This window comes from Gymnogyps californianus, chromosome 18 (assembly GCF_018139145.2).
Source record: "Gymnogyps californianus isolate 813 chromosome 18, ASM1813914v2, whole genome shotgun sequence".
Taxonomy (NCBI): Eukaryota; Metazoa; Chordata; class Aves; order Accipitriformes; family Cathartidae; genus Gymnogyps; species Gymnogyps californianus.
The window spans coordinates 7,862,511-7,883,224 of NC_059488.1; the positions used below are offsets into that span (position 1 = coordinate 7,862,511).

The following is a 20,714-nucleotide window of genomic DNA, read 5'->3' on the forward strand; positions in this document are numbered from 1 at the left end:
AGCCGCTGGCCTGGTCGGAGGACCACCGGGTGTCGGTGAGCACGGCCCGCAGCATCGCCGTCCTGGAGCAGCTCAGCGACGTCCACAGCGGCGGGCAGGAGATGGTGATCCACCGCACGGCCGTGCCCGCGCCTTCCGCCGCCTGTCTCCTCAAGGTGAGCCGCCCAGCACAGCACAGCACAGCCCAGCCCGCCGCGGCGGGGGGCACCGGCCGCCTCCCCCTCCGCGGGGCCCGGGAGGGGCCGCCCCGAGGCTCGGGGCTGCCACGCTGTGATCCCCCCCGGGCGGCGGGGGAGCCCCCGGGGTCGCTTTCCCCCTGGGCTGCTCCTGCCCTGCACGCAACTTGCTGCAGTGCACACAGTGTTTCATGCGTTGATGCATTTTAAAAGCATAGGGGAGAAAAAACCACATATAGCCCAGTAATGTCAGGGTGAAATATGATCCAGTATCAAGTGGATTTCAGGGATTCTAAAGTTTAGCAGTTTTTCTAGGAATTACTTGAGCTCTAGAACTTTGATGACAATTATTTCAGTAAAATTTTAAGTAAAAATCTTTCTTGGTTTGCTACCTAACCTGAAGGATTTTTGCAGCAGGGACTGTTTTAGGCTTCAGGGGGGCATCTGACTTTTTACACTCCTTAGCACAGAGGGGTGGCAAGTCTGGGTGAATATCTTACTAAATAATAATTCTGTTGTTGTGGATCGGAATTTTTTCCAAAGCAATGGTGAGAATATGGAATAACTTGAGTTGAAATATTGAGTGCTTTACAGTTTGAACGTTTTGCCAAGTACCTTTAAGTACACACTTGAGAACAGAAGTATGAAAACAGGCTCTTTGATTCAGCAGACAACGATTTAAGAGCTGAGAGTCAAAACTATACAAATTCAGGCTAACAATGAAGCTTAACTCTTTAAGAGTGATGTTAATTAACCATTGGAACAGTGTAGTATAGGTTGTGATAGGGGATGCTCTATTTCAAGTGAGAATTAATTCCAGGATAGTATTCCTAAAAAAAAGTTCTACAATCGTTTTAAAAGTTCTTTTTGTTATCTTTTAGGTTGGTCCAAAAAAGGAGGTAGCAGAATGTAAGGAAAAGTTCGCAAGTTCAGTGGATCCAACGGTTAGTCAAACTTTTATGCTCGATCGAGTTTTCAATCCCGAGGGCAAGTCATTCCCACCTATGCGAGGATTCAAGTATTCCAGCTGGTCCCCGCTGGGCTGTGACGCGAATGGAAGGTGCCTGCTTGCGGCTTTAACCATGGACAATCGATTGACCATCCACGCAAACCTCAACAGACTACAGTGGGTGCAGCTGGTGGACCTGACAGAAATCTACGGGGAACGTTTGTATGAAGCCAGCTACAAACTTTCCAAGGCTGACACTCCCAGGGGAGAACTAGGAGACTTCTCTGAATTTCAGCGACGGCACAGCATGCAGACTCCAGTGCGCATGGAGTGGTCGGGCATCTGCACCACTCAGCAGGTTAAACACAACAACGAATGCCGGGATGTCGGTAGCGTGCTCTTAGCAGTACTCTTTGAAAACGGTAACATTGCAGTTTGGCAATTTCAGCTTCCCTTTCTGGGTAAGGAATCAATTACTTCTTGCAATACTATCGAGTCCGGAATAAATTCCCCAAGTGTGTTGTCTTGGTGGGAATATGAACATAACAACCGAAAGATGAGCGGACTTATTGTAGGTAGTGCTTTTGGACCAGTTAAGATCCTTCCTGTCAATCTAAAAGCAGTCAAAGGCTACTTTACGCTGAGACAACCCGTAGTCTTATGGCAAGAAATGGACCAGTTACCAGTGCATAGTATCAAATGTATTCCTCTTTACCACCCCTACCAGAAATGTAGTTGTAGCTTAGTGGTGGCTGCAAGAGGAGCTTATGTGTTTTGGTGTCTCCTGTTGATATCCAAAGCAGGTCTGAATGTCCATAATTCCCACGTGACAGGGCTTCATTCTTTGCCAATCGTATCTATGACTGCAGACAAACAGAACGGCACGGTGTATACGTGCTCCAGTGATGGAAAGGTAAGGCAGCTGATTCCTATATTCACAGACGTTGCCTTAAAGTTTGAGCACCAGCTGATTAAGCTCTCAGAAGTGTTTGGCTCTGTCAGGACTCACGGAATAGCTGTTAGCCCATGTGGTGCGTACTTAGCAGTTATTACGACAGAGGGCATGACTAACGGTCTGCACCCAGTTAACAAAAACTACCAAGTTCAGTTTGTAACCCTTAAGACTTTTGAGGAGGCAGCTGCGCAGCTGTTGGAATCTTCTGTTCAGAACCTTTTCCGGCAAGTGGACTTGACGGATCTTGTACGCTGGAAAATTTTGAAGGATAAGCATATTCCTCAATTCTTACAGGAAGCACTGGATAAAAAGATTGAGACCTGTGGTTCTACTTACTTCTGGCGGTTTAAGCTATTTCTCCTGAGGATTTTGTACCAGTCAATGCAGAAAGCTCCCTCAGAGGTCATGTGGAGACCTTCACACGAGGATGCAAAGATCTTGATATCGGATTCCCCTGGAATGGGCAGCACTGAAGATGATCAAGAGGAAGGAACTTCTAAACAAGCCAGCAAGCAGAGCCTATGTGACACAGGCAAAGGTATGGACATAGATGACACTGCAGATGATTCTCTTCCTCAGTCAAGTGACATAGGAGGCCGCGAGCCAATGGAAGAAAAGCTTCTTGAAATACAGGCACAAATTGAGGCAGTAGAAATGCACTTGACACGAGAACACATGAAACGGGTGTTGGGAGAAGTTTATCTACACACATGGATTACAGAAAACACCAGTATTCCCACCAGAGGAGTCTGTGACTTCTTAATGTCCGATGATGGCTATGATGACAGAACAGCACGAGTAAGTGCACCTCTATGCTCTGGGGATTTGGTGTTACAAGTTACTTCTTTCTCCCCCCCTCCATATCCTTAAATGAAAATACAACTTTGGGGTGGGAAAGAGAACTGTGATCATGTCATCCTTGCCACTCAGCTTCTATAGAGCATACTGCTTAAGTTGTCCTCCCTTCAAATTACGGAGTAGGAGGGAATGTAAATACAGATGTTGAATTTGGATCAGGCACAATAAAGGATAAGCATGCCTGAGTTTTTGCAGAACAAGCGAGAGGACCACGGTTATTCCGCTGCTGTTGGTGGGTTTAGAACATGTACTCATTGAGAGGGCTGTTTGTTTTCATGGCTAAGCTTATTTAATCTATCAATCATCTCCACAAAACTAAACTTAGGAGGTATTTTCTCTAGTCAGTTATGTCTGCAGTTCTAATTTTAAGAGTTGCAGTATCACTTCTTAAAGTATTTATAATTGAAAGTACTGTGACTGCTGAGGTGGTACATCAGCTCTTGTCATTGCTCCATGAGCCTTCAGTGGAGAGATCAGTTACAGAGGTTCAGAAAGTGATTGTGTTTTATGAGTTAAATCCAGTGATTCAGAACTTTATGCAGGACTTTCAATTAACCAAGCTGACTGAATGTCTTTGTTATAACATTCATGGCCTGAACCTTCAGGCACGCTTGCATTTATTGAACTACAATAAGTAAGCATAACTGAATGCTTGGCCACTATAGGAACTCTTCCCAAACTTGCAATACTCCCTACCAAAATAAAAGCATAACTGCAAGGAAGTATCCTGGCTATTGCAACGTGTAGAGGAAGCATTTGTGGCAGGAAATAAGTGATCAGTGAACCTTGCACAGGGCAATGAAGTTTTCTGAATATAGACGTCAGACAAAGGAAGCTTCAGTGGGAACACTCTGCCATCAGCCTCCCGGCTCTTAAGACTTGATGACAGGAATGTCTCTGATGTCTCTGTACCTCTTTGTATGAGCAGAGAACAGTTCTTTTCAGTACCTAAGTACTTAAATCACTTGAACTCTAAAAATCCACCTTTACATTGCATCCAGAAAGACAGAGGAAGGAAGCACATTTCCATTACTGATGTAGCGTGGTGTTCTCTCTGCTGGACTTAAAGGCAAGCAGGCCACACAGTGTCGCCATCAGTAATTCACTAGGAAAGTATTCTGGCAGAACTGCTGTGTTTTTCTAGCATCCAATTACTATGAATTGAAGGTTTGAGATGTTGCTTTTCGTATCTTGTTTACAAGATTCTTCTTTTTATAGCCATTAAAAGCTGACTTCCAAATTCTATTTTATCTATTCGGTTTGCTGTCACATTTTAAAGGTCTTTGGGATGTGGTTTATATCTATTGAAATGTCAAAGACAAATTTGATCACATAAATGTTCTACTATAAACATTATGTATACTCTGAGGTGACTGCTGAAGACAGGCATCCAGATAATTTCTGAATAGGATTTTTTTTTTTTAGCGCATCCATTGTGATAGTCATGAGAACACTAAAGCATTACTATAACAGTCAGTGGCATCCTCTAAAGTGGTACGATCCCAGTTTCTTCAGTACTTTTTAAATTTGCAAGTAGCTTAACACTATTGCTCTTAAGTTCTGTATCCCTTTACTGTGGGACAGAAGTCTTTAGGAGATGACAATAAAATGAGAATAAATTAATACTTATCAATGTATTATATTTCTTATGCTTTTATTTCTTTGAATTCAGTGAGGAGCATAGATCTTTGCATCCTGTATCATATTCTGAAAGCACAATATCCTGAGAGATGTTTCCACCTTTCAGTAGGCAGCTGTCTTGCTGTAAACAATGCTGACTGCTGTGTATTCCCAGGTGCTGATTGGGCATATCTTAAAGAAAATGAACAAACAGACTTTTCCAGAGCACTGCAGCTTGTGTAAAGAGATCCTGCCATTCACTGATCGCAAACAGGCAGTCTGCTCCAATGGACATATTTGGCTCAGGTAATTGGTTCTTAAAGAGTTTTTGCCCTCCTCTGGATAATTTAAATGTACTTAAATAGCTAACCTAAAACACTTCTTAGTGTTGGATTAAAAAGTCGTGAAGCATGTTATCTGCGCTGCAGTTAATTGCAATGTTTGCTGGCTGTTATCTGTCCTCTGTCATGAGAGAGAGGGCATTGTAGATTGGATTTGGTCGTCTTACCACTACACTGTTTTTAAAATAAAATGCTTTGGATCGTTAACTTTTTTCTTCAAGCAGGGGGAGGATGGGGGCAGGGAGAAAGTAGGCGAGGGAAAATCAAGCACAAGTCATCCTTTGGAACAGCACATGAAGGAGGATTTGTTCTAGCTACTTCAGCATTCGAAAACAAAGTAGTTTAACAAAAAATGATTGGAAACAGCCACATTGAGAAATCAGACAAGTTCTGGAACGTCTAGAAAAGGAAATCTTCCAACATCAATGTATTGGGTACCTGGTGATTTTCCCTGGAGACTTAGCAAGTCAGTAGTCTGTCACAAAGAAAAACCTTTGCCTTACAAATATTCCGTGCTAGTTTGGCTAAATAGTCATTGCCTTAAAGACACCGTGGTTCTTCCCCTGTGCAGTAACCCTCAAGCTTTTCATCTCTTCTACTGTATGCTAAAATTTTTTGGCCAATGATGAAACTTTTCTCAATGGTATATTGATTTTTGGCCTTTTTCATTTTTGTGACCATAGGTAATTGGGTACACTTGTGAAGTTTCACTTACCTGAATTAATACATTATTAATTTTCATGTTTCATGTGGCTCATTGCTGCCCTTACTCTCAGAAAGTAAGGTCTATTGGGAACAGAACCCAGCCTCCAGTCAGGGAATAGGAGCAGGTCACAAAACAAAACAATAAAACCCCAAGCCTCTTGGTAAAACTACTTGTCCTTTCACAGGTGCTTTCTAACCTACCAGTCCTGTCAGAGTTTGGTATACAGGAGGTGTTTGCTTCACGACAGCATTGCACGGCATCCAACCCCAGAAGGTAAACTGTTCCTGTGGCCAAAAGGGGCAGGATTATGTATTCTTAAGTTTTATCTGCAAAACGACTTGAGTTAGTTTCACTGAGTTTTCTCTTTTAGGCAGTTATCATGTGAAGTCCTAGTACTCTGCATTTCACGGTGTCCTGTTGTTGTCCATGCATTAGTGGCATATGTTAATGACAAAATAGTGACTGCAGAAATTAATTTATAAATCCTACATTTTAACGAGAGCTGGGTAAACGCATAATCTGTGCTGGAGTGCTACAACAGTTAGTTTATATTCAAGTTAAATACATTAGCATCCAGTTCTGCAAGAGCTGAGGGTCTTTGACATTCTATTTCAATGCAAGCTGTATTGATCCAGCACGGGTTAAGAAATAGTTGGCACCTTGCTGGCTTAGGTCCCAAACCTGCCCCAAGTACATCATTCAGCGACAATAATGGCAGGCTGTGGGGGCCAGTCAGCCTTTTGGCTTTGCATTTTCAGAGTTTGAGGAAGGATAAGCTAAGCTGTGCAAGAACATTGTTTTCTTCCCAACTGGTACAGTTAAAATCATGGAGTACTCTAACAGTTTGTCTTAATGGGTAGGTGATACTTTTCCTCTCCCCATAATGTGTGGGTATTCCAGTCAGCGCTAAGGATCAACTACAGAACTTAAACCTCTGTAGAGAGAGGCTGTAATTCCCTTATATTGGAGAGTGACCAAGAAACAGGAACCAAGGACTGCATTACGTGAAGGATCTAATTTCAGTTAAGAAAATGGGAACACTACCTTTGTGGCATGGCGATCCTTTAAATTTTTTTCCTGTATAGCTATTTAGATGAGTATGTCATGATATAGCATGGACTGTTTCACCTTAATTTTGTCCCCTATTGAAGTGGGATTTAAACTGACATTACTTGAAATTTCAAGACAGAAATGGAGTTGGATTCCTCTGAACTCTCAGTTAATCGTGCACGGTGAATATATACAAACTGTTTCAGGATTACTATTTAGTTTGTCCATCTCAGGCATCATTCCTGTGTTCATCTCTACCTCCAGCTTTAAACAACTTGTTTTCTTGTTTGCAGATCCTGAATGGATCAAGAGGTTATTGCAAGGACCTTGCACGTTCTGTGATTCTCCTGTGTTCTAGAGAAAAGCTATGTAAAGATTGAAAGTATTTTCTCTACTGCATAAGCTCCCTTCAGTCTCGAAGGATATAGAGCACAGGAATACAGACTTTACTGGAGGGGGAAGACATTGTCCACGGCCCTGTAAATAGAACGTGGGAGGTTCTAGAAACTCCTTAAGTCCAGAGCCTGTTCCATGCTCCAGAAACAGGAGTACATCTGGAAGAGCGAGGTTATAAAGCGGTTTGGAAATGCGCCCCATTGAAGCATCAGCAGCTGGACACGCTTCCTTTTACTGGAAAGGAACTGAAGTCTTAAGCACGCAGTGTGAACTGTCCTTTCTGCCAACAACTGTGTGATTGCCCAAAAGCTAGGACGGGAACAGCGGAGCTGCCTCTTGAATGGTCTTGGTGGGTAGAGAAGGCTTCAGCTTGTAGTGCTCTTGTTTGCTTTTTAACAAGCACTGGCACTTGCTGCAGAATATTAAACTATCAAAATAATTTGTGGTTCTAATTTCTTGCAGAGTGAAGCGTATGCCCATTACAGCCATATGAAAGAAATTGGCCATTATATTAGTTTCACTTAAAGTCTAGAAGAGTAACTGCCTCTTAACTGTTAGAACAGTATTGCAGTCAGAAGGGTAATAGCGGCTGCCTGGGTCAAATATGGATCAGTAAGAATAATTTTTAAATGTAATAATTATTAAACTAATAGCAATTAGATTAAACACTAATATATATATATATACTTTCCAATGCTCCTAAGTCTCTTGCCCCACTTTCTGTTTCTGAACTAAGTTCTAACTACTTCCTAGCTTTTGCCGATGTATATGCCTTTTCTTTCACTTAACCCTCTACCAACAGGAATCATCTTTTCCAGTGTAGCTCAGTTACCCAAAACATTACCAATTTACCTTCTTTTCAATTGAAATGAGAGTTTCCCTCATACAGTAATTGAATTTTACAGAAGTTTGACACACAATTAATCACTTGTGTGACCAGCTGACAGTTTCTTTTTTCATAATAATGCAGTTAAAAAAAAAACCAAACAAAAAACCCCAAACCCAAACAGCACCATGGCTAACATGTTATAGGTGAAGTTTCCACAGGTGGTCATGGAGTCTGGTGAAGCTATTCGTGTATAACCCTGACTTTCTCATCAAGAGATTCATAAATACGCCAATGATGTAGCATGGCTGAGCCCAGAAATTTATTCTGCCTTCTAACTGTCCTATCAGGAGAAAAAACCATCTTTCTCTCTTTGGCGTCTAGTTCCTATGGGGAGCAGGAGAATCCTTTTCAACTTCCTATGCAGTGTTAGAGGAATAATACCTCCAAAATGTGTACAGTTATTTGGTACAGTTTGTCTTGCTAACTTAAATCCATGGTGTCAAATAATCCAAAGTTTATGTCTTTACATGCTTCAGAGTACCAGTCTGGACACTCAGATGTGTTGCCCTGTTTGTGATTCATGACACTTCTAATTGTGTGTGAAGTGCTCTATAGCTATTGGAGAAATCAAGGAATTGTCCTGACAGTATCAGTCTCCAACAATGCACGTGTGGATTGATGCTTAAGTTTCCTTGATTCAATGACTATGCATATTTTCTTAACATTCCTTCACCTTTAGTAGGAGCAAATTTTTTTCAGCTAATATTAAAACAAGTCAGCTGTTCTTACTATTCATGCATTAAGCACGATAGTGCTTCGACTGAGAATAATATTAATATAGTAGCCTAGAACAGCAGAAGCACATTCATCTGTAAAATAACTAGCCTTGTTTGTAAATATCCTTGGAAGTGATACCATAATTGTATTAAAGAAATGTTTAGTTTTTTATTGCTGTGCATTGAAAATTGAAATTACTTCAGTGTGTCTGCAAAGAAAGAAAATGTAGATCGTGATAGCATCTAGTAAAACAAAGAGTAACCTTGATACCTAATGTGTGCGTAGTTTGGGGCCAGGTACTGTAGCTGGGGCAGCATTTATCTTCTTCCCAGTGCTGATGGGGTTTGGGGGGAACAGAACATCAGTTTCCAGTATGAGCTGAACAGGTTTATTCATGGTGGTAGAGAAAACATTTTAAATGGAAGCTGCATGTCCTTGTCCAGGCAGTCCTGAGCAGTTCATCGGGAGTAAGCATTCAGATTCAGAAATTCACCTGACTATGGAAAAGGCGAGAGAGCTCTCCAGAACCATGTGTAAACGCTTTTAAAAAAAGTCAAAGAACATTTCTTTGATATTGGTTTAGAAACCATAATAATATCCTGATCCACTGAAATGTTTAAGTCTGGCTGACCAAAAGGTTCAGCATGATATCATTAGATTAATTCCTGGTGATTACTTCTAGCAGTTATCTTGAATTTCCCTGGATTGAGTTTTAATGCTTTAGACATGTAGAAGCTGTAATACACCTAGCATTAATGTTGCAGCATTAATGTTTATTTTCCTTGTCTTTCAAGGCAGTAGACACTCAGTATACCATTGCCAGTTTATTTAACCTGATTTATGACTGCTGGGAGAATGGAATTTTAAAGCCAATGATGTCGGCTTTGTCTGCATGCCAGTGGAGATCCTTTAGCACAAAGCTTTCACTTCTCACCCTGACCCATTCACAACAGGTAAAGAGGTATTGTGATTTAATTTTTTTTTTAAACCATCACTGGTCCCTAAGTGTATTTTTGACTAGTGTAGGCTTGACTAGTAGAGCGCACCTCAGACCAGTAACATTTAACCTCTGATGCTGATCTTACGGGATTTTTCTGCCCAGCTAGCAGCGGAGACTTCCTTCAGGAAACCTTTTATCTGTCTTGGACTCACGACTTGCAGTTCTGGGAATGTGGAGGTTAGTCCCGTTCCTGTTGGAGTACTGTAACAACCCGCAGGGCTGCAGCAGCACCTCGATGCATTATCCCTCACATTGTCCTAATCAAAACCCTCGCTTTCATCCCACACGGGGAAGGTGAGTGGGTGAGGAAGGTACGAGCACCTGCTGCCAGATCCTCCTGCTATTTTGCCATTAGCAGAGTTGCCTTCTCAAACTAATACACAGTGGAGTTATCCAACAGTAAGGCCCAGTCTGTTTTGAGACACCAGGTGAAGCATTCAAAGAATAAATCCCACAAAATCGGAGAGTTTCTCTCACAAAGTTTTTACCCTAAGTTTTGCAAGGTATCTCAAACAAGTGAATAGTTGAAGGCTCTCCTCAGCCGCTTCGCCATTTGGTGGTAAACACTGTGGCTGTTCCTGGTGCCTCATCTCCAAAGGAAGAATAACGCTCCAGCAGAGAGAGTAAGCGGTTCTTGATGCACTGCTGCTTTTTTTGTTTTTTTTAAAAGGATTGTGGTACTTGTTCTTGTGTCTGAGAATTAATAGCCAGAGATGCCGTGTTCTGTGTCTGAAGCTCATGTGTCATTGTCCTTGATAAGTAGCTCCTGATAGCATTCAAGATTTGCTGCTCACACTGATAACAAGAGTTTATGCCTCCTCCACTGGGATGAAGAAATCCAGGCTAATCCAGGTTCGATGGATAAGCAGAACAGCTCTGGACTGTACAGCTTCTTAGTGCCTTGGTGCTAGATGCCATTGTTTGAACTAAGGTGAAAGTTTGGGCTCATGAGGACTCTGTCTTGGGTCTCCAAACTACACCTCCTGCTCTGGAATTGGTGACAGTGGAACTCATTGCTGCCTTTTACCTTAATTCAGCTCTGGGTTGGGGACTTCATCATCCAATCATCCTTCCCTTTCATATGTTCCCCCATCCTATTAATCCTCTTGTATATTTCTAGAGAGGAAATATTATGGTTGCTAATGCATACAAACAGGCAATAAGTATTTCCCTGATTTTCTTAAACTTACCAGGTTTTCACTGGCTAATGCATCATCAGCGATTATGGGCAGCATAACACCATTGATTCTATCCTCATTAAGGGTTTCTTGACATAAAAGCACTGAATGCAAACATTTATAGTCCTAGTTAAAGGCTAACAAATCACACGTGTGCTGTTATGCCCTAAACTAACATTTACAGGAGACTTGTTTGTACAAGTTGAATTTCTCAAATACAGAGCCCGCCCTTTATGAGTTACCCGGTTGGTGAAGCAGCGGACAGCCTTGCAGGCGCAGTTGCTGGACTGTGGCCACCCCCTGGAAGCATTCAGGGCCAGGCTGGATGGGGCTCTGAGCGACCTGCTCTAGTGGAAGGTGTCCCTGCCCATGGCAGGGGCTTGGAACTAGATGATCTTTAAGGTCCCTTCCCACCCAAACCATTCTGTGATTCTGTGACTCTCAGTTGCCACCTACAGGTATGGCATCGGAGAGAGAACGAGGAAGAGAGCCATCCCTGCTCCTCAGAGCCCTCACCACGGAGCAGGTCGGGGTTAATCACTGAAGCTGTTGCTCTTTTGACAACATCTGAACTTCGTGCACGAGAGACAGATGTGCAAGGCCAGTTAGATGCAGCTACCAGTAGATTATCTTCAAGGGGGCAGGACGGTGGCTGCAGGAAGAGGAAGGTACCGCTTCATTCTCTCTAGTCTGCCTTTCTGCCTGAGCGGAGCTGGGTATGTCAGCGAGAGACTACCACGTGCCTGCTTCCTGCCGTCAATCATGATAAAAAGTGCTTGTTGGCATTTTACAACCTAGTTCATGCGTGTTTATTGAATTCTTTCTGGCAGTCACCTTGTAAGCGTGTAGTTGGTAGCAGTCCAATACTTAACAATATAATAAACTTCAAAATTTGTTACTGCAGAGCACCAGTTCATATTTTTGCAGCTGGAAGGAAGGGCAATAGCAGTCTTAGCGTCAAAGTGTTGGTAGTCATGGCAAAAAGATTGATAGTAAGCATCTAAATTAACTGGAAGAAGGTGTTTATGGGTTCTCAGTAAATAAAGGTGAAATGCTCAAAGTAGTTAGCAATACTACATCTGTCCTCATCCCCCTCTTGTATTCCCTTTTGAAGCTTTCTGTATGAGACCTGTAAACGCACAAATCACACTGGTTATACTCCGGACTTAGACCTAAAGTGGGTAGGGTTTATTCTTTAACCAAACTGGTACAAATGTCTGTGTGGAGATGCCTGCTAGTTTACAGCTCCGCTGGTAAATACCAGGTTGGAAAGCTGCTTTTTTTCTCCTCCGTGTGGGTAAACAAGGACAACTTGAGCTTGGCTCTACTCATCTGGAGCCCTGTCCTACCTGTCGAAGGTGCAGGAATCTTAACAAGACGGAGTCGAGCTGCCTCTTGGAAGTCTCAAGCCAGGATAGTTTTTTCACAACTTGTAGATGTTAGTATGCGTGTACAGCAACGCCCACAGAGCTTTAGTTTTCACGTCTAACGGAGGAGGGCCTTGTATACATACTCTCACTTAAATTTCTGTCTGTGCTAATCTTTGGCTGTACTCAGTTCTAACTCATACTTTACACTGGGGATGTTCCCAGAGCCTTGGTGTCAGTTGGAATATTCTTATTCTGTCACTATTTTTTCACGCTAACTCAGTTTTTAGCACGCTTCACTCGAAAGACCTGGAACTCCTGCTGCTCTGTCATGATCCGGGCAGCGACCTCAGGAGTGTCACAGCTGCCTGCGGATGATTGTTTTCATTGTTGCAATGCAGCCGGTACACGAGGCGCGCACTTACTTACTAGCATTAACTACACTACAGTTTGGGGCAGAAGGTGGAGTAATTCCCTGTGCTGTCCTAGGCTGCGGCTGAATCAACCCAAATGTGAATGCTTGGAGCACCTTCATCACAGGAGGACTCGTGCGCTGCTGGGGGCCTACAGCAGGAGTTACAGGGCTGCGCCAGCCCTGCAGCATTCGTACTTAACACGAAACTGGGCGGCCAGCCCTGAAAAGGGAAAACCCAAGAGCCATCCAAATGGAACTGTTCAGAGGAGTTTAATTTAATTGCTCCGCTCATCTAGTTGATCTCTTCGTGCTACTTTAATTCCGTTCTGGGGTGCGAGTGTTGTAGCTGGCCGACCACGCGGTCACCAGGCTGAAGGAAAAGCAAAGCTGAGTTTTAATCTTTAGTTTCTGGATTTTTCCTTTGAGACTTACTTCATGGGAGGGTCTGACAAAGTTGCTGTGAATATTGATGCTGTGTATATGGCACATTTTGTAAACGTGAAGCAAACCTGGATGAATGTTTTGTATACTGCGACAGTAGCATTGTAATCCTGCTCCTTTTTTATTCTAAATAAATAAATAAAGTACTTGTTTGTAATGTCTGTATTTTAAGGGACTGAATTCCTGGGAGGGACGTGGGCTGCCAAGAGCTGAGACTGGCAAGAAAGAGCAGCATAGTTAAGCACTCAGTCCTTCAGCATAGGACTTCACACTTAGGAAAAAAAAAAGCTTAATAATAACAATCTCACTGTGGCCACTGTCACAGAACACCGGCGGTAAAGCCGGTGGGAGAGGACCTGGGGTCCAGTAGTGCCCTTCAGCCACACCACCGTTCCCTTCTCCTCGCCAGCACAGGCTCAACCCCTCTTTTCCCTGGCCTCCCGAACCGCCGCGTGGCAGCACTCCAGCTCCAGAGAACAATTCTACTAAAGAACCAGCTTTCCTTGATGAAAGGGGCCTGACATCACCTTTTCTTTTCTTCCATAGAATCAAACAGTTCTTGTTGCAGAAAGAGGAGAATAACCCAGGAGAGCCTGCTTGTAGAGGGGAACAGACAATTTTCTGTATGAAGGACGTATGACAAGGCAAGAGTCACCTTTCAGGCTCAGTTTTGGCAACTGCGACACAGACGGGCAGTTACGGGCTCATAACCACAGTTGGCTCCTACTTAAGATCAACTCTGCTCCAGCTGCCCCTCTGGGAAGCAGAACTGAGGCACGGGAACCTGCCACGCCTGTCTTTGCTCTAAACCAAACCTTAAGGACCTGTACGAACGCCTTGCTGGCCCGCCCTTCATTGCGGTCCCGCAGCTTCTACAGCACCTTGTGAACGGATGGTGGCAAAACCAGCTACTTTTAAGGTTTTTGTGCTGGCATCAGCACCCAAGCAGCACCCAAGCCTTACCGGGAAAGGTGAGAAACCAAAGGCGGCGGCAGGGGAAATCTGTCAAGAGCTACAGGGGGTCCCTGCCGAGACGGTGCTGGAGGACTGGGTCTCCTGCCTGGGGGTGTTGAGGCATCCTTCCACCGTAGCACACTGAAGGATCTATTGTTTGGAGCCGGTGGACACGAAAGTTTGTGGAACAGTTGGACATGCTCATCTTGTTGCTGAACTACGTAATTAGCAGCATAATATATAGGGTATAGCACAACCTCCGAGCAGCCCTCTCTGCAAAGCGTCTTCGGAAAGCAGAGTGATAAAAGACGTCCATTTCAGAACTGCGCAAGCTGTACAATCAGTAACGTCTGGTCCCTGCTGCGTCCTTACCACCTCCTCTTTACCTTGTTTTTCTCATTGCTCAACATTTGTTTTGCCAGAATAAGATGCTAATAAAATCAAGCGTAGTTACCAAATTGGTTTTCAAGTGTTGCATTCCAATTATAAAAGCCTAATTCCTCCTTCCACCCACTGAACCTTTCTGGTATTAACAGGCTTTACTATGCAAAGTGATGCAGGGGCTGTTTCGTTTACAGTAATTAAATGAATGTCAATTGTTTTAGTTGTTTCTGAGGGAGAGTTCTACATGAGTATTAGCATGTTCTGCTAACCCTTACGTGCTGCACTTCAGGCCTGCTGCAAACCCTTGGGGGTTGACCATTGACCTGAGACTCCGTACCCAGACTTGCCAAGCGCATCTCAATGAGACGAGCTCTTTTTCTCAGTTTCTATGGAACCAGCGGAGCGGAACTAATATAGCGTCCGCATACAGATGAAAGAATGAAGAGGAAAAAGGGCTTTACAGCTAAATTAATTAAGCAGATGTACCTGTCTAATTAAAGATGCACTGTCCCTTTTGTACCCTAGCTGCAGTACAAACAGTATTTAAATACACTCTCTATCCATTTCATCTATCAAAATATTTAGTAGGAACCCTCAGATGAAGGTGATATTAGCAAGATGAGCTTCCCATGTTTTATTAATAGAAGGGCTCCCAATTATGCATGAATGCTACAGCACATCTTCATAGCAATGGCATAAAAAACAGCTGCCCAAGTAGGTTACCGACCAGCACATTTGTAACAGGTAGGGCTGTTACAAAAGCCCTTGCCCAGCTTTACACGAGGGTCTGTGGTTGGGCCGTGTGCCGTGGGAGCAGCCTCTGCCTCGGCCTGGCGCTGCGAGCTGGAATTTCTCAGCGCAAGAAGCAGAGGACTCGGCTTGCGTTGCTGGTGCCAGAGGATTTGGCTTTCTTAGATTTCAAAGATAGTTATCCTGAGATTTTTAAAGCTGCCCTCAAGGCTGGAAAGTCCAATTCCCATTCACCAAACCCCCCAAAGACATTCAACATTCTGACCTTAAACTCTCCCAAAATAATACAATATCCCCGTAGCCATCTGGATAACCAGGGTCTTCCCACCTGAACCTACTCCACAGGTGCGAGGAGGAAATTTGGCACGGACATCTCTACAGCACTCCATATAGACCTAGGCGCACACGATCGAGGACAACAACAAAGACCCAAACTTATTTACAGCAATAGGATCAGAGAAGTCATCTAAAACCAGAAGGCTCCTGGAGGCCTGTACTCTCTGAGAGGAGAAGGCACCTGCCTCCTGCGTCTTCCCAGACACAGAGGGTTCCAGGAGAAAGTTGAAGCTCCTGCCCGTCCCCTCGTCAAGGGGAATTCACGCTCGTACACAAGGGAGAAATAGAGGGAGACATAATAGAGGCATCAAACTCAGTGCTCCTCTGAATCACAACAACAAATCACGCCCTTTTCTTAGAAGCATTAAGGATGTGCATTTCCATAGCCAGAGTCAGAGCTAGCTAACAGAGTGCTGTGCTTTTCATCAAGGATTTTCCAGCTAGCAAAGACTTACCTGAGCATTTACTGCAGCCAGATCCAGCCGGGGCAAAAAAAACCACGGAGCACCAACCTGCCCAGCCACAGCTCAGTCAGGGCAGCCATGGGCTGGGAGCCTCGCTCCCTGAGGAAAACAGAATTTAGTAACCTATCTGCTCCTGCAGCTCGTTATGTCCTTAATTGGGTTCTGAAAGTGATGAACCTGCAACCAGTTTTCTATGGCTCTGGATATTTTTTCCTGTTGTTCTGAGTCTTTCTGCCCGGCCGTGGGGTCAGACTGCAGAGCAGGGTGATGGGGACGGCCGTGCATCTGCAGAGTGTTTTGTCAGAACTTTTCAAGCAATCTGAGTTAACAAGGGAGTAAAAACCTCTGTGCCCTGGCCTCAAAACACAGCAGTTGTCTTTGGGGAAAGTGCACTGCAGAGCTGGAGGCTTCGGTCTTCTATTTGCTTTTGTTTGCTTGCAGCAGAGTGTCACAGTGAGGTAGACAGGTAGTGTCTGTGTAGTTTTGGTGGAGAGCACTGGGCGAATTAAGACACAAACACATCTAATAGCTTTAATACTCCAAATTGGCTCCATGGGTATTACATAGTTAAGACAAAACCACTATTCACTGAATCACAGAATCAGAAAAAGATATTTGAGTTAAACGCGGGAACTTCCTTAGCCACAGTGCTTCATACCTTGGATCACAAAACAAAAGCTGAAAAAATTTCCCCTAACGCACAATTTCTTACTCTCTGTACTTCACTCGGCCTTGGTGAGCTTCAAATTTAACACAGCTTGGCTGACTTCCTCTTCACTTGTAATAACCTGCCACTTCAGTGACCAGACCGCAAACATTACAGGGAAAAGTTTAAAATCAACTGTTCCAGAAATCATCGTTATTAATTATAAGCTTTTTAATTTTTTGCATGGAAGGGGCTTAATGATACAGCTTTCTATAAACTCAAAGACAACATGAGGGTCTTGGTCAGCATTGACATAAAAGGCATCTTCATAAAAATCCTCCAGTTCCTTGACATTCCTGTAATAGGTTTCCACACGCTTCTCAATATTTTCTTCCTTGTCTCTAGGGTTCTGCCGGAGGCGGGCCTGGATCTCCGGTGTGGGTGCTGGTCTGAATGTAGTGTGGTATCTGGAGATGAGATACAAACGCCACTGCTTCAGCTCAAGCTGAGGACGCAGCGGCCATTTCCTAAGATACTCTGTGGTTTTGCCTATCACAGTTCCTTGGAAGTGCCTCTTTCTACTCTAGGTTGGGGTTTTAAAACAACAGAAATTTCAGGGCAAGTAATCTGTCATCCCTGCTCTCAAGAATCCTGGATACTCAAAAGCCAAGAGTTTCTCTTGAGGTGACACAGAGAGAGTGCTGCTAGTGTTTATGTACCTCACACAAGGCGTGGAGAAATCCCTATTACGTGCCCAATGCTCCAGGTTCAGAAGCATTTCCAGATCTGTTCCAGATCCAATCCCAAGGTAACATCTTTTACTTGTAATCTTTGATTCCTATCTTTAAAAAAGCATCTAAAAAAGCCTAACCTTAAACCTTAGCATCTGTTAAAAATCTTTGCTGTGGTTTACTGTTATGCTGATGCTGGATATTAGTCAGGAAAAAACTGCCAAACTTTGAGTGCTTTCTCTGCACTGAATCAGTGAGCCCAAACATAGTCCTGTGTCCAGGCACTGCTGAAGGACCTGGAACTTCAAATGTGTTTAAGGCTTTCAGACACTGGGCACTTTCCTGCCAAGATTCAGAAGTGCAGCAACGGGGCTGGGATCACCAGGGCTGGGATCACCAATATGAAATTTCGAAAGGATTTCCTATTAGCAGGCATGTGGCTGAGCGCTTCCAGCACACGGCAGAAGGGCAGCAGAAGCACAGGCCTCGCTCAACACAGTCTCTAAATCACCACAAGCTCGAGCTTGAAAGACAGGTATGCTTCCTCTTGATAAGCCACTGCAAGTAGGGTTAATACTGTTATTGCTAAAGATCACTGGAAGAAGTTAAGAAGACACAAATCCTCTACCTCGGTCTCTGTTTCTGGGCAGATACCAGGTAGAATATAATTGCTAACATCCTTTTATAGTAGCTGAAGATAAAAAGAGGTTAATTCACTCTGAGGTAGGTTTTGGTTCTTTCCAATTTCCAGAATGCCACAATTTGGTTTCCCTGAATTCACAGTTGTAGGTTCACTCAACTAGTCAGCAGACTTCAGCAAGACAGAGGATTTTCATCACCAGAGTCCTGTAGCAGTGCCCCAGTCCAGCTCAGTCTGCCCAGACAGCTGACACCAAAAAGAATTCTGACGATGTTTCTGCATTGCCAAAGGCTCCCAACAATCGCTAAAAGCTCTTTCGCAAACACGTATTTAAATTTCCTGCCACGGTAATTCTACTTCTGAGTAATTGTCTCCTGTGCCTGAACACAAAACCAGTTTATCCCTCTTCCTCTACAGCCGTTTTCTGAAACTGTTGGGATAGATGCAAAGCCGAGGAGAGAAGCAGAGTCTCTGTGTCTCTGCACACAACTGCACTACAGCTCCAGCTGGTACAGTGATGTGGACACAGAGTTCATTCCACATCAGAATTATTTAGAGCACAGCTGAAGACCGGCCTCTTCACTGCACTGTAACCAGTGGTGCAGGTTTAGCATAATGCCGAGGATTAGACATAGCACCTAAAACAATTCAATTCACAATGAATTTGGAAGGAATAAAACCCAGAGTTTGGAAGAAGGAAGCGTGTTAACTGGAGCAGATACTGACTGAACAGGCTAATCCTAATGATAAGAAATGCAAAGATGTGTGAATGATTTGCTTCATACCGTTCATTTCTTCTGAACAACTGCGTCACTTATTACTAAAACAAAGAGAACAGTTACAGCAAACCACTGTTGCTGTCACAAGTTAATGTTGCACCTCGAGTGAGATATCTGAATAATCATGTATCACTTTGGGACAAATCCAGTATTTATGGCCTTAATCTTTGAGGGTTCAGTATTTGTCTTTGATTCAATAGGATGCATTTAACCATTAGGAAAGTAAAATAGTGTTTTAAAATTTAAGCATGGGGAATCATAAAAACAGAGCACAAGTGAAGTTACAAATCCACAACAATTCCAGCAGGTATTTAGGAAGATATTTCATTGTTACTTTTTCCCCAAAAAACAAGGGTGGAGAAGACAGTAAACCTGAAGGTCACTGCTGAAACAAGGTGATGTGACTGCCAGTGAGATGAGCTGCCACATCTGAGAACCCAATCTTACAGTTACTCAGTGACTCAAATGAGTTTGCTCTGCTGAGCAGGAAATACATTAATATCTCACAGCAGACAGAACCATCACAGGAGCTGGGGGAAGTAAAATGCAGCAAGTTTTCCATTTTCCCCAGCTAGGAAGCCTTCAAAATTCCCATGGGAATGTCTGAAAACCATCTGCATTTAGGCTAGGTTTCAGACATCTTCCCTCAGCGTTATTTTACCAACCAATTTAGTTACCATTAAAATGTTAGACCTGAGCTACTTGCTACTGTAGATTTCAGGCTCCAAGATTTTAAAATGCCCTACTCTGAGAACAGAGCTTGCTGCAGCAGTTAGGTGGGTTGGTAGTCGAGTAGCTATGAAAGTTTTAACTCTTCTTTTAAGGAGTCCCTAAGCAAGAGCACAATATTCCTGAGTTTCCTTAGATTTCTATGAAGTCTGTCTGGTGCTTTCATCTCACTGGCAGTCTTGAAAAATGTTAAACATCAGACACGAGTGCTAACCTTTCCCCAGTGATGGGATCAATCCTCCGTTGAGACAGTCGTTCCATGATGGATTCATAGGGGAGACTAAAGAAAAATACCCTATGGAGAACATAACAATTAAGTGCATTAACATCCTGAGAACATCACTTGTGACCTTCAGATATGAGTTAATCCTTACCCAAACGAACGGCACACGTGGAAGTGACAGTACCACTCAAAACTGCACCATCAGAAAACATTAGCATATGCACAGGACCTCTCTTCTGTGGTTCTTCTCCTCACATCTTGTTTAGCCTCCCAGCTCATCAAGGCAGAGAAGCTCTCTGACACACAGTATGGGTGGTGCTGTGTGCACTGACGGCTTAACGGACAATACAGTGTGGACACCAGTGACTGAATTGCAGCTGGAGCCTGTCTCAGCGTCTGTCTTAGCTTGCTCACAATCCAGCAGTTACCTCTGAACTTCCTCTGGATCCAGCTTCTCAACCCAACTAGCAAACACAATCCCAATTCTACAAAAGGTAAATAAAAAATTGCTACTGTTCCTGTCCAGGACAGAAAAAGAGCTTGTCTGCCAGTGTTATGCATTCTTCCCTAATAACAGCACTGCCAGCCCAGTGCCCATGAAAGAGATTTTCCTCTTGCTGTTTTAGTCCACTTCCACTTCTTTTGCCCTTGCCTCCCCACACAGCCCCACAGTGTGAGTCCTCCTGTCTCCCACTCCTGTCCTGCATCCTTAAAAGCAGAATGAGTAATAAGACTTAATATCTGCCACATCATGATACTGACAATTCCCTGTCCCTCCCGTTAGCATTGACCTGCGGAGAACCGCGCCAGGGCACGGAAGGCAGCTCAGTACAGCATAACCCACTCGACAATCAGCCTTGCTGTTAAGACTGCTAAAGAGGAAATATTAATGCTTGATTTTAAGATCAAAATCTACAATTCCCATTGAGTCTGAACAAGACACAGTTGCTCAGCACCTTAAAAAGTCAGACCCCCAGTGTCAGTGGTGTGGGTTCCATGCTATGAACAGTTTTTCGCCAG

General features: G+C 43.7%; 2 protein-coding genes across 5 annotated transcripts in view; one reads left to right on the forward strand and one right to left on the reverse strand.

Annotated features, from left to right (window-relative positions):
* The first annotated feature begins 77 nt into the window (after positions 1-77).
* On the forward strand, positions 78-13,215 carry GTF3C4 (general transcription factor IIIC subunit 4). 2 transcript variants are annotated; one of them, XR_007767483.1, is made up of 6 exons: positions 102-155; positions 1,058-2,878; positions 4,734-4,864; positions 5,790-5,878; positions 6,949-7,400; positions 9,452-13,215. XR_007767483.1 is itself a non-coding variant. In XM_050908182.1 (5 exons), the coding sequence occupies exons 1-5, from the start codon at positions 102-104 to the stop codon at positions 7,011-7,013; spliced, it is 2,160 nt and encodes a 719-aa protein (XP_050764139.1). In that variant the 5' UTR covers positions 78-101; the 3' UTR covers positions 7,014-8,787. The 2 variants fall into 2 exon arrangements, 1 of the variants encoding a protein (XP_050764139.1); XM_050908182.1 differs by lacking the exon at positions 9,452-13,215 and having other exon boundaries at positions 78-155; positions 6,949-8,787.
* Positions 13,216-16,497: 3,282 nt separating this feature from the next.
* Positions 16,498-20,714, reverse strand: part of AK8 (adenylate kinase 8) — a 73,204-nt gene continuing 68,987 nt past the window's right edge. For all 3 annotated transcript variants that reach the window (XM_050907936.1, XM_050907937.1, XM_050907938.1), the window contains 2 exons: positions 19,686-19,766; positions 16,498-17,059 (listed from right to left, as the gene is read on the reverse strand). In XM_050907936.1, the coding sequence (XP_050763893.1) occupies positions 16,813-17,059; positions 19,686-19,766 (328 nt within the window). In that variant the 3' untranslated portion in view covers positions 16,498-16,812. The remainder of the gene's footprint in view (positions 17,060-19,685; positions 19,767-20,714) is intronic.